Genomic DNA, 13547 nt, shown 5'->3' with positions numbered 1-13547 from the left:
GTTTTTGAGATGGAAATGACAGGATTTGGCGATAGATTGAACATGAGGCTTGAAGGAGAGGTCGGAGTCAAAGAGAACACCTAGGCAGCGAGCCTGCGTGGTGGAGCTGATGGTAGCACCATTGACTTGGAGGGAGACAGACACAGGAGTAACAACACTTGAGGGAGGAAAGACCAGAATTTCAGTTTTGGTCAAGTTTAGTTTAAGGAAGTGGGCAGCCATCCAGTTAGAAACAGCAGAGAGGCAGTCAGAGACACTAGTCGAGAGGGACGGGGAGAGATCAGGAGAGGACAGGTAGATTTGCGTGTCATCTGCATAGAAATGATATTGGAAGCCAAAGGAGCTAATGAGTTTACCAAGGGAGGCAGTATAGATGGAGAACAGTAGGGGACCAAGGACTGAACCTTGAGGGACACCAACAGAGAGGAGTTGGGGAGAAGAAGCAGAACCAGATAAATAAACACTGAAAGAGCGCTGGGAGAGGTAGGAGGAGCACCAGGAGAGAGCAATATCTTGTAGACCGATATTGCTAAGGATGAGAAGAAGCTGTTGATGATCAACAGTGTCAAAAGCTGCAGACAGGTCAAGGAGAATTAGGATAGAGTAGTGACCACGAGATTTTGCAGCTAGTAGATCATTGGATACTTTGGTCAGTGCCATTTCCACAAAGTGCTTAGCGCGGAAACCAGACTGAAGCGGGTCTAGCAGAGAGTTTGATTCGAGGAAGTCTGTCAATCTAGCATACACAATTCTTTCAAGGATCTTGGATGCAAAAGGCAGTAGCGAGATAGGACGATAGTTGGATGGGGAGTTAGGGTCAAGATTGGGCTTCTTTAGAATTGGGGTTACAGTTGCATGTTTGAAGGGCGATGGAAATATACCAGAGGAGAGAGAGAGATTGAGAATTTTAGTGAGAGGTGGAGAAAGAGAAGAAGACAGAGTACGGATGAGATGCAAGGGAATTGGATCTAGGGAGCAGGTGGTGGGGCGGGAGGACTGGAGCAGAGCAGAAACCTCTTCCAATGTAGCGGGTGCGAATGAACATAGAACAGCAGAGGGAGTGAAGTTAGGGGAAGTATTGCAAGGGGGAGGAGAAAGATGAAAGATCTCTTCTCTGATTGTAGAGATCTTGTCAGTGAAGTGAGTTGCAAAGTCTGAGGCAGTCAAGTTAGTAGGTGGAGGAGGTACAGCAGGGCGAAGAAGAGAGTTAAATGTGTGAAATAGTCGTTTGGGTTCACGGGAGAGTGTGGTTATGAGGGTATTGAAGTAATTAACTTTTGCAGAGGAAAGAGCCAAGCTGTATGAGCTCAGCATAAATTTATAGTGGAGAAAGTCAGATGCACAGTGAGACTTTCTCCAACAGCGTTCAGCAGTTCTGGAGCATTTGTGGAGGTATCGAGTGAGCTTGGTGTGCCAGGGTTGTTGTTGGGGGGGCCTGCGGCATTTAAATGTACAAGGTGCCATGATGTCTAGTTGAGAGGAGAGGGTGGAATTGTAGAAGGAGGTTGCAGAACTAGGACAGGTGAGGTTTGAGATAGGTAAAAGGAGAGTTTGGAGATTAGTGGAGAAATGCTCTAGGTCAAGACATTGGAGGTTTCTGTGAGAGTGATGTTCAGATGGGGGTGTCAATTGGGTCTTAGGAATGCCAATGTCAAAAGTCAGCAGATGGTGGTCAGATAGAGGAAAATGAATATTGGAGAGATTAGAGGCAGTACAGAAGTTGGTGAAGGCAAGATCAAGAGTGTTTCCTGCTGTATGTATCAAGAGTATTTGATAATAATGAAACAAAAAAACTATTTTCAAAAGTATTAAATTACTAGACACTAGGGTAACAGAAAATTATCCAACAGCAATAAAAAGCTGGGAGAAACTCTTACATATTAATATTGATATAGAAACATGGTATGAGACATTAATTAAGGTGAATAAATACGTGCACAGTTACACTTAATATAAATTCATTATAAGGTAATAAATAAATGGTACTTAGTACCTTCTAGAATGTCTGGAATATCAGTAGATAATGATCACCTATGTTGGAGATGTGGAGAATCAAGAGGGGATTATCTTCACATATGGTGGAATTGTGAAAAAGTGACCCCCTTGTGGAGTTGGCTGAGAATTTTGTTACTCAAATTAGATAATATTAAAATAGAGACTAGTCCAGATATGATGCTGTTACACTTAAGATGGCCTACCTTAAATAAAAGAAAACAAATATTGGCAATACACTGCTTGATAACATCAAAATAATTATAGCCAGAAATTGGAAAAAGGCACAGGAATTTTCTAAAGTGATGTTCATACAACAAGTAAAATTTCAGATACGAATAGAAATAGGAGTAAATAGAATTAGAAGTAATTATAGAGATAATGATATTTTGATTAATTGGTTCAAATTGCTGGAACAAGTGGAAAAAGATTTAACACAAGAAATAATATAAGATATCCATCATATACTTCCAGACTGTAAAATTGGAGATAAGACTAATGAGACACCACTACTGTACCAAGAAAATGTATGATTGATGAACAAATGTGGATTGAGATTTTTCTTTGCCTTTTTTTTTTTTTTTACTAAAAATAGAGATGTTAACTATCCCCCAATATTTATTCTATCAACTCAGATATAGTCTCTCACAGGATTGAATTAAAGAAGGTTAAGAAACAGGTGATAATTTAAAGAAAAAAGAAAATGAAAGAAAAGGGTAGAGGAAAGGGAGGGAGAAAAGAAAATAAAGGGAAGGAAGAAGGGGAAGAGAAAAGAAAAGGGAAAGAAAAGAAAGAAAATGTTAAATTAGGATTAAGTCAAAAGAGAGACAGGAGGAGGGAATATACTATTGATGATTACTTTTTACCAAAGCCTTAAAAAATGTTGTATCTGAAAAATCTTTTGGCTGGTATTGTCTGAAAAAAAAAAAAAAAAAAGATAAGTAAAACCTCATTACTATTGGGAAGCTAAACCAAAAAAAAAAAAATTGAGTTGGAGAACTCATTTAAAGAAAAAAGGCATTATGTTAGCTACATAATGTAGCTTAATATGTAGTAAGGCTTTCATGTTGCCTACAGGTGCCACATTTCATGTTTGAAATGTTCTGATTCAGTCTCATACAGATCATAACAATGACTACTACCCGGTTTCTAGTGATCCTATCATGCAGAGTTTTAGAGGGGAAATGTCACTTTTGTGGACATTAAATCATTGAATACAATGAAAATCACCTATAGCTTGTGATATTTTGTTTCTTGCGTGCTGTACATTTGCTGTAGATCAGACACTGATGTGTAGACCAGATACTTAGCACATTGGACCACCAGGGATCAACTCCCCCCACTCCTCCCTTGCCCAACGTGGGGAATAAACGTTTTAAAATAATTATTATTAACATGCCCATCACACTTACTGCCCCCAAGTCTGCTCTTATAAGATTACCCTACTTACTTATAAAATCTATCCCAATCCTGGTAGACCACCATCATACATGAAGTTCCTGCTGTATGGTGCAAAACATCATTCTGCACCCATACTTCTTAATCTTAAATTTTCCCAAATCTCAAAATAGCAGAACATGATGTCACGGCAAGGGTGCATAATTTATTATTACACTATGGAATATTGTCCTTTAATGTAATTTGTGTAGTAAATGGCAGAGATGGTATTGTTGAGGTCAAAAGGGGTTACATCATTTGAAGCTGGGACCCCCACAGAGGTCAGATGACAGAAGTTGTAGTATGAATGGCATAGCAATGTGAAAAGGATTTTACCATATGGATGTGAAGTAATCAAGGCTCTGCAAGGTGTGAGGTTCTACACTTGGAAAAAGTCTGAATGTCTCTTCAACCATTTGGCATGTACCTTGTATGTGATGAGTCAGTCTCTTTTGATATGTAAATGCCATTAGCTTTGTTCCAGTATCATATCCAAAGAAAGAACAAAAACATTCATATTTACCCCACAGAATAATAATTAAGCCTTATTTTTGTTATATTTGGAATGTGACAAGCGCCATCTTCTAAACAAGTCCAGACATTTTTGCAATCCCTTAAATATTGTGCTAAGTAATATTTGGCGGGTTTTATTATTGATTTACCTGGGGGACCAAGGCACCCCATTTATAAATTGTCTTGGTGGTGGCAGCGTTAAAATAATAATAGTTATATTATTATGTTTAAGTGTGGGTGGTGTTAAAAGGGGGGTTTTGTCATTATTTCCGGTCTAGCGCAGACAAATAGTCAACGTTAACCCTTTCACTACAACAACTACGTCACGCACACTCTTGGAGTAGGGTACGTTCGTGACACATGATTTTATCGTTTTATTTCAGGCTTGAAGATAAAACGTTTTTCCTCGAGTAGAAAAAGGGTGTCCATTCTCTCTTGTAAACCATTATATTATAAGATAACATTAACCATTAGAAGAACCACTAAAGCCCATTGCTCAGCCAGGTGCTGATCAAGCGGCTGAAAGCACTAAATGGAGTATGCTGCAGGCAGGAAAGATGGTTAAAATGTATGTAAAATTGGCACTGGCTAAAAATCACAAAACATGGGTTCTATTTTGAAGAATAGAAGGGTTAAACTTTAACATATCCCTCCCTTCCCTCTATTTTTTTCAGTTTTACATAATCAAATGTCATGTAGTCAACTTTAATGCTATAAAGAAATATGTTTATTCATAATGTTAGAATTTTCCTTTAACAACTGTTTAATGTGCAATGTACACAAAACAAAATAGAGAGCCAATGAGTCACAGGAAGATCTACCAGACACAAAAACATAAGAACCCTTTTAAAATCTTGCCACACCTTAGATCTTGCTAGATTTCTCTATCCTCCTCATATTCATAGTAATTTAAAAATCCCGATCTTTCTGAGGGAGCTGTTCCTCCATGCTTGAAATCATCCGATATCATATGATTTCTGGTAATTTAATGCTTCTCCATAGAGTTGTGACAAAATCTATTCAGATTTTTCTCAGAAACCGCAATGCTTACATTTGTCATTGTCAGCTGCACCTAATTAGGAGGCTGTAAAAGCCAGCCCTGCCTGAGACCTAGTATCTGGTCATTTTGCCTGTTTGGTGTTTCCTGGCGGATCTTTGCAACACTAATGACCGATTTCCTGGACTCTGACCTCTGCCTGCTTTACAGACTACGTTACTCCGCTGCCAGCCCGACTTCTGCTTCTCGTCTGACCCTGCCTTTATCTGTACTGTGTTTTTGGATTTTGTCTCCTCCTTGTGCCATCTCCTGCAACTGGGCTCCAACTCCTAGTAAACTGTTCCATAAGTCCCCAGGTGACTGTTACAACATTTGTCAGAGTTCAAGGACAGGGTCTTTAAGAAGTAGTGATTTTTGTGCTTAGAAAATAATACCCAAAAAGCTAGCTTTTTGGGTATTATTTTCTACTTTATAATTTCTTGGGTTACCCCCTATTACTCAGTCTAGGTGACCTTATTTACTCGAGAGACGGGAGGTGGGTACGTTTTTTTTTCTCCCTACCTTCCGGCCTCTTGTGTTTTCCATACTTGTGATTTTTGTGCTTATATTATCCTTTAAGGATTGATTTTACACAAAAGCGCACTTATTATTCCTGTTTACAACTTCAAAAGCAATGGTAATTCTGACACAGCATTAACCCCTTAAGACCGCAGGACGTACCATGCCGTCCTTATTTGGGCGGCTCTAAACGCCGCAGGACGGCATGGTACGTCCTGGGCGGTCTTACCCCCCACGTGGCCGGCGGAACATGGCCGCTGCAGATCGCGGTCGGGGGGCATGCCTGGCCCCCCAGGCAGCCCCCCTGTGCCTGGGGACCGCGGTCTGCAGCTTCCGATCGCAGTGACAGGCTGTCACTGCGATCGGTATTTACCATGTGTCAGCCGATTTTAAAATCGGCTGACACATGGAGCCGGCGGAATTCTCTGCAGCAGATCGCGGTCGGGGGACATGCCTGGCCCCCCAGGCAGTCCCCCTGCGGTCAGTGACCGCGATCTGCAGAGTATGATCGCAGGGAGAGGCTGTCTCTGCGATCTGAATGCAGAGACAGCCTCTCCCTGCGATCTGATCGCAGTGACAGCCTGTCACTGCGATCAGAGTTACTATGTGTCAGCCTATTGGCTGACCCATAGTAACTGCAGGCAGGATCCCCCTGCAGATCGCGGTGGGGGGCATGCCTGGCCACCCAGGCACTCCCCCTGTGGCCAATTACCGCGATCTGCAGGAGGTGATCACAGTGACAGCCTGTCACTGTGATCACTGATCCTGTGTGTCAGCCAGTGATGTAAAATCACTGGCTGACACTGTCTCTGCCCCTCTCCTCCCCTATTAACCCCTTAATGTAAAAAAAAAAAAAAATTAAAGTTAAAAATAAAATACACTTACATCATTTATATATATATTATATATATGATCTATATATAATATATATATATACGCACACATTTACACATACACTAAGTGTATTTTAATATTTATATATATAATTATATATATATATATTAATATCAAAATACACGTAGAAGGATATTGATTAAATATATACATAATTATAATTATATATATATATATATATAATAATAAAAAAATATGTAAATACGTAAAAAAAATAAAATAAAAAAATAAATAATTAAAAATATATATGTGTGTAATTTCATTCTAACTGTATTTTGATAATATATATATATATATATCTATCTATCTATATATATATATATATATATATATATATATATATATAGATATCAAAATACACGTAGAACGAAATAATATATATATGTATATACCCAAGTATATACGTATACATCACTATATGTATACCTATATATAAATAAAAATAATAGTAAAAAAATTATATACATATATACATATATATATATATACACACACACGTGTATATATAATAATTTTACATATATATTTATGTAATAATTTTACATAATTAGGTATCCTAATTAATTACAATTAGCGGGACCTGCCTAACAACCCAGGCCGAAAGTATAGGGAATTTAATTTGCTAGCACTATATTTAACCCTATAACCGTCCAAGACACTATAAAAACTTTACATGGGGGGTACTGTTTTACTCGGGAGACATCGCTGAATACAAATATTTGTGTTTCAAAACCGTAAAATTTATTACAACAATGATATCGTCAGGGAAAGTGAAATTTATTGCCTTTTTCGCACACAAACGGCACTTACACTGACGATATTTTTGCTGTCATACTTTTTACTGTTTTGAAACACAAATATTTGTGTTCAGCAAAGTCTCCTGAGTATAACAGTACCCCTCATGTACAGGTTTTATGGTGTTTTCAAAAGTTACAGAGTCAAATATAAGGCTTGCGTTTCAGTTTTTTCACAATGAAATTCGCCAGATTGGTTACGTTGGCTTTGAAACCGTATAGTAGCCCATAAATAAGAATTACCTCCATAATGGCATACCATTTGCAAAAGTAGACAACCCAAGGTATTGCAAATGGGGTATGTTCAGTCTTTTTTAGTAGCCACTTAGTCACAAACACTGGCCAAAATTGGCTTTCAAATTAGTTTTTTGCATTTTTCACACACAAACAAATATTAACGTTAACTTTGGCTAGTGTTTGTGACCAAGTGGCTACAAAAAAAGACTGGACATACCCCATTTGCAATACCTTGGGTTGTCTGTTTTACACGTGAGACATCGCTGAATACAAATATGTGTATTTTATTGCAGTAAAAGCAAACAGTATTATGACATTCACAGTTAGAATGTCACATAGAACTAAGAAAATTTAAAAAAAATCATATTTTCTCTAATTTTTTTATATTTTATTCATATTACGTTATGTTCCATACCTAAATATTTGATGTTAAATGAAAGCCCTGTTTCCCCTGAACAAAATGATATATAATAAGTGTGGGTGCATTTAATATGAAAGAGGTAAATTATTGTTGAACAGACATATAGTCAAAATCTGTGGTTTGTTTACATTTTTTTTGGTTCACAACTTGTACATTTGGCTGCGGTCTTAAGGGGTTAATGGGCAGCACATTATAAGCAATATTTACAAAATATTTAATATAAGTAGCATTGCTGTTTATTAGCCTGTATATATGATAGACTTTAGGTGTGAATATGTATATTTTGTAGTAGGATGGTAGATGAGTAAATTGTTTGTTATTTTACTTGCAGACCTCTGCATATAGCTGCACGAATTGGATATAAAAGTGTTGTTGAAAAATTGATAAGTAAAGGAGCGAGTGTTCTTGCACTTGATGAAGAAGGTGAGTAAAGAAACATTTACTTAGCTTTTTAGCATTTGGTCAACACTAAAAGATTCCTTACTGGGATGGGATTTCTTAATCTTAAACTTTGCTATATCTCAAAATAGGAGAACATGTTCGTATCGTTTTATTTTGGGCTTGAAGATAATACTTTTCTTCTCGAGTAGAAAAGGGCTGTCCATTCTCTCTTGTAAACCCTGTATTATAAGATAACATTAACCAGGAAAAAGCCAACAAAACTGTCTTTGCTTATTTAAAATAAGCAGCAAGTCACATACTATGTTACCTTTCAGGGTTAAAAGTATACAACCTCTACTAAAAAACACATCTATCAAAATATATTGACATTAACCCCTTAAAGACGAGTGACGGACAAGGTCCGTCACTCAGGGGATTGCCTTAACGCCGTGTGACGGATCTCGTCCGTTACGCGGTAAAATTAACCCCAGATCGCCGCAATCGCGGCGATCGCGGTGTTAATGGTGCTCCGGTCTGCCTCTGTATTAGAGGCAGACCGGGAGCACCGGATCGGGCTGTCCCAGCACATGTGCCCGCTCTGACAGCATGTTAGAGCGGGCACATGTGCTCAGTATACTCACCTCCGCCTCCCTGCACTTCCAGGTTCACTGTGAAGTGCAGGGAGACGGATCAGTGCTGATCCTGCCCCCTGGTGTAAAAAAAAAATAAAGTTAATTTAAAATCCCACCCCCCTTTACCCATTTTAATAAAAAAATTAACCCCTTCCCTGCCAATTGATCACTGACTACAGTGATCAATTAGCAGGGATTACATTTTACTATGATCTGATTTATTTATTTTTTATCCCCTGAGGGTTAATTCTTTTTTTTTTTTAACCCTCAGGGGTTAAATTTATTTTATTAATTAATTTAAATATTTTAAAATTATAAATTTAGCTAGCTGGGGAGGGTGGAAGTTAGTGGGGAATTGGGGGATTTAGTGTTGGGCTAACTAGGGGTTAACGTTAAAATTTTTTTAAAATAAGCTTTAAAAAGTTACAAAATTAAGTTAAAAAAGTTTTAATAACGTTTAAGTAAAAAATTTTTAAAAATAAACCCTTTACCCAGTCCAAATAAAAATTAACCCCTTCCCTGCCAGTCGATCACTGCCTACAGTGATCAAAATACAGATCACAGTATTATACTGTGATCTAATTTTTTTTAACCCCTGACGATTAACTTTTATTTATTTTTTAACCCTCGTGGGTTAAATGTATTTAATTAACTAATTTAAATATTGTATAATTTAATATTTTGCTAGCTGGGTGGGAGTTATGGGAAAATGGGGAATTTACTGTTAGTGCTGCTTACTGCTAGTTAGGGGTTACAAAAATGTTAAATCTGTAAAAAAAAGTTTTACGAAAGTTTAGGAAACTTTGAAAAAAATAATAAGCAAAACAAAAGTTAAAAAAATAGTTTTAAAAAGTTTTAAAATACATTTAATAACGCTCATTACCACTATACCTGGTACAAGCTAGCAGAAAAATGATCCCACGCTAAGGTTCAAAATATGCCTTTTGAAATACCCTGGGATGTCTTCTTTAAGAAATGGTATGGCTTTATGGGGTATTTGGATTATATGGCCTGGTAAAATACTCTAAAATGGGACATGGGCACAGCGTAAAAATGTAAAGTTTGAAAAGAAATGGAATGGCTGTGTCCCAAATGTGCCCCTCCGATGTCCACATATACCTGGCAAAGGTACATACGGGGGTATTTTTGTACTCAGCAGACATAGCTGAGCAACATATGAAGTATTATACAGTGGTAGTACACATAAGGTTTGCAAAATATACTGTGCAAACTCACTTTGTGTGTCAAAAAGGCAGAAAAAACGCTTATTACCACTACACCTGGTACAAGCTAGCGGAAAAATATTCCCACGTTAAGGTTCAAAATATGCCTTTTGAAATACCCTGGGGTGTCTCCTTTAAGAAATGGTAGGCCTTTGTGGGGTAGTTTGAATTTAAAACCTGCGAAGATGCTTGGAAATTGCACATAGGCCCAGCGTCAAAATTCAAAGTTCGGTAAAAACTGATATGGCTTGGTCTCCTATATGGCACGGTAGCTTCACGAAATAGTGCCAAAGACATTCATTGGGGGTGTCTTTTTACTTAGAAGACTTAGCTAAGCATAATTTGGGGGTTTTGAACTTAGTGGCACATATAAAATATACAAAATGCCCAGCAAAAATGCAAACCGTATGTAAAAATAAAAATGCCAAATAATTTTTTACCACATACTTTGGCATATATTGGTGGACAAATGGGGGCATGCTAAGGCACAATATGCACCTTATGAGATACCCTGGAGTGTCTACTTTTACAAATGGTAGGCCTTTGTGGGTTTTTTATGAACAGTCAAACTGTTATAATACCCCAAATGGAAGCATAGGCTCATTAAATCCGTCTCTCAAAACTCTACTGTGAATACTGAAAAGGGCAGGTCTCCTGTATGGCACTGTAGCTTCACGAAATAGTGCCAAAGACATTCAATGGGGGTGTCCTTTTACTCAGAAGACTTAGCTGAGCATAATTTGGGGGGTTTGAACTTAGTGGCACATATGAAATATATAAAATGCCCAGCAAAAATGCAATCCGTATGAAAAAAATGCACAATTTTTTTTTTACCACATACTTTGTCATATATTTTAGAAGCACTGCCACTATGAGTCATTTTTAAACATGATGAACATTGCAGTAATTGCATATCAGCTCTTTCAATCTATTCAATTGATAACCATGATTGCTGCCAAACAAGGTTTTGTCATTGTTTTACACATTGCTTGTGAAAAGCTACTTCCATATATATGTATACAAACTGAATAATGGCAAATGTTCTGCTCTATCGAGGCACTGGGTCTATTCCTGTTCATGGTTTTTATCACAAGGATTTTCATGCTGTATGGAAACTTTGCTATGAACAGCATTACTTTTGTTTCTTACATAGTTCAAGCGTATATATGCCAAATGCCGTCTAAAACATTCCCTTTGCTTCAGTTACAGCTTATTGAACATCTCTATTTATGTTTGTGTGTTCCTGTTCTAATGTAGTATTAGCTTTCAAACTTAACAGAGCCCATGTAGCTGTGCCCATGGTACAAAACATGATATATTTTTTTAAAAAGAGAGCTTTCCTTTTTTCGCCATTTAATTTTCCAGCAGCATGCATGGACATATGGCGGAACACAAGCTCCAAGCTTAGAACAGCCTGGGTTTTAGAGATTGCTTCCAATAATACAACAAGAGCTCACAGATTGCTATTTGTGTCTCTAAGAGATCCAGGGTGGATTATTGGTTAACCAGTATGTGCCAATATCTCTTACCATAAGTCGACCCACTTATATTGCACCTGTTAGATAACAGAAGAGCCAAATACTTTTTGTGCTAGGAAGATGACAGGAGACCCAATCTGTTTGAATAGTTACAAAACAGACATTTATATTTAACAATCATTTCAGAACAATAATTTGTTCATAACAATTTAAATTACATACCACTTAACATTTAAAATTAACAAAGAGAAACACTTTTTATTTTTAGGGGTGTGAGTTGAAAGTTGCCAAGGGCAGGACAATTCTGAGAAATTGTAGGTAACTAACTAATTTTATGGCAAGACAGGAGGCTTCATATTTGCTTATCTTTCTTTACTGAACCTCCCAGCAGCAAAGAAATAGTTAACAATAGTGTAAAAACAATTCAAACAATTGGAGTGTATAACAGTAATATATTATGTCATCAAACTCCTCCCAAGTCCTCTTTCTTTGCTGCTTGCCTCCCAGGTGAGTCTGCTCCAATTATATTGCCTTATGTTTTTTTCCTTTAATGCGATATTTGAACTAATTTTCTCATTAATTTGTAAAATTTGATAGCACCCATATCTCTATCATTTTTAAATAATTTTCTGTGGTAATGTTTTGTTTATCAAACATTCATTCTCACTCGTTTCTCACACAATTTATTATCAGTACACAATACCCTTACTACATATAATTATACCTAACATGTTGGTTTATTTACGTCTCTGAACAGTTTTTAAACTTTATCTCCATTGTTCCCCTCCAAAAATCATCGGGGTTTGCCTTCGCGATTTAATTACATTTGTGGCCGCGGTTTCCTCTCTATTCCCAGGAGTCCGCGGCTCAATTTCGCGCCCTTTCTTGGTTCCCGCCTTCTCGCGTCTCCAATTACCTGACGCTCTTCCTCCCGCCCTTTTGCTGGCGGCAGCCATCTTAAACCGCGGTTTACCTTGTTATTTATGCGCAATCGCTTCACCTCACGTCGGATCCGGTATCTTATTTACTTGTTGCTCATAGCACCCTTAAAGTGCTACCACCTTTTTCCAAATGATTCATTGTACCTATTTGTTTTTCTTGACAGGAAAATACCTGCTGTATCATATCATTATTAAATAAAGGAGGGCCTTGTGGGTGACCCCCACCTTTTTCTTTGTCACTTGATTCATTGAATGTTGTTGTGGGTAACCCACACCTTTTATTCACTTTCTAATCAATTTATAACAGGTGTCTCAACACCATTACTACAAGTGAGTGACCCTCACCGTTGCAAATAATACAATATATTATTTAAAGTGACCCCACACTTTATTAAATATTTTACAGACATACTCATAAAAGTCTGACCACTTCTTATTGTTACAGTGGTACAATCCACTTATATAATTTAGTGGTCTACCCCACTATATATTGTGTGCCGTCCTTATATATCAAACTACGCTTATTTGGGTGACCCCCCACTTGTAAATTTTACTAAACACAATTGGGTGAACCCCATTTAACATTCTTGTCTTACGACTATTTGTCAGAATCACTAATACAGTCATAACTAAAAGGCCTGACAATACTGTGCCCGCAATCTCTCAGGAATTGAAAGCTTAGCTGGTTTCAACCATTACCGAATCCATCCCCAAGGCATGAGCAGCCTTCCATGAAAAGACTCCTGGTGAAGTCAATCCCACCGCACATTTACTCTCTGACTCAGAGGACTCTCAGCCCTCCGATCAGGAGGTCACACGTAAGCGCCCTTGGAAAGGGAATAGTGTGTCTGTGGGCATGGGCAAGGCACCTGCCAAGTCCCAAAAAAAAGTCACCCTTCTGGATGTCTCGGGTGTCCCTTTTTTCGACCCTAGGGTCATTAGACATCCACATTCGGACAAATGGGCCCCACCTGACCACATCTCTAATTTTTGATGTGGCTGCGTAAGCCCCTTGAAAAGAAATAAGGGCTAAACTCAGAGCCGAATGC

General features: G+C 37.8%; 1 protein-coding gene across 2 annotated transcripts in view; it reads left to right on the top strand.

Moving 5' to 3' along the window:
- Positions 1 to 13547, top strand: part of ANKRD44 (ankyrin repeat domain 44) — a 724718-nt gene that overhangs the window by 666249 nt on the left and 44922 nt on the right. For both annotated transcript variants that reach the window (XM_063430205.1, XM_063430204.1), the window contains exon 27: positions 8175 to 8266. In XM_063430205.1, coding sequence (XP_063286275.1) covers positions 8175 to 8266 — 92 coding nt within the window. The remainder of the gene's footprint in view (positions 1 to 8174; positions 8267 to 13547) is intronic.

Source organism: Pelobates fuscus, chromosome 8 (genome assembly GCF_036172605.1).
Source record: "Pelobates fuscus isolate aPelFus1 chromosome 8, aPelFus1.pri, whole genome shotgun sequence".
Lineage (NCBI taxonomy): Eukaryota > Metazoa > Chordata > Amphibia > Anura > Pelobatidae > Pelobates > Pelobates fuscus.
This window is presented reverse-complemented; position numbering and strand designations above follow the sequence as displayed.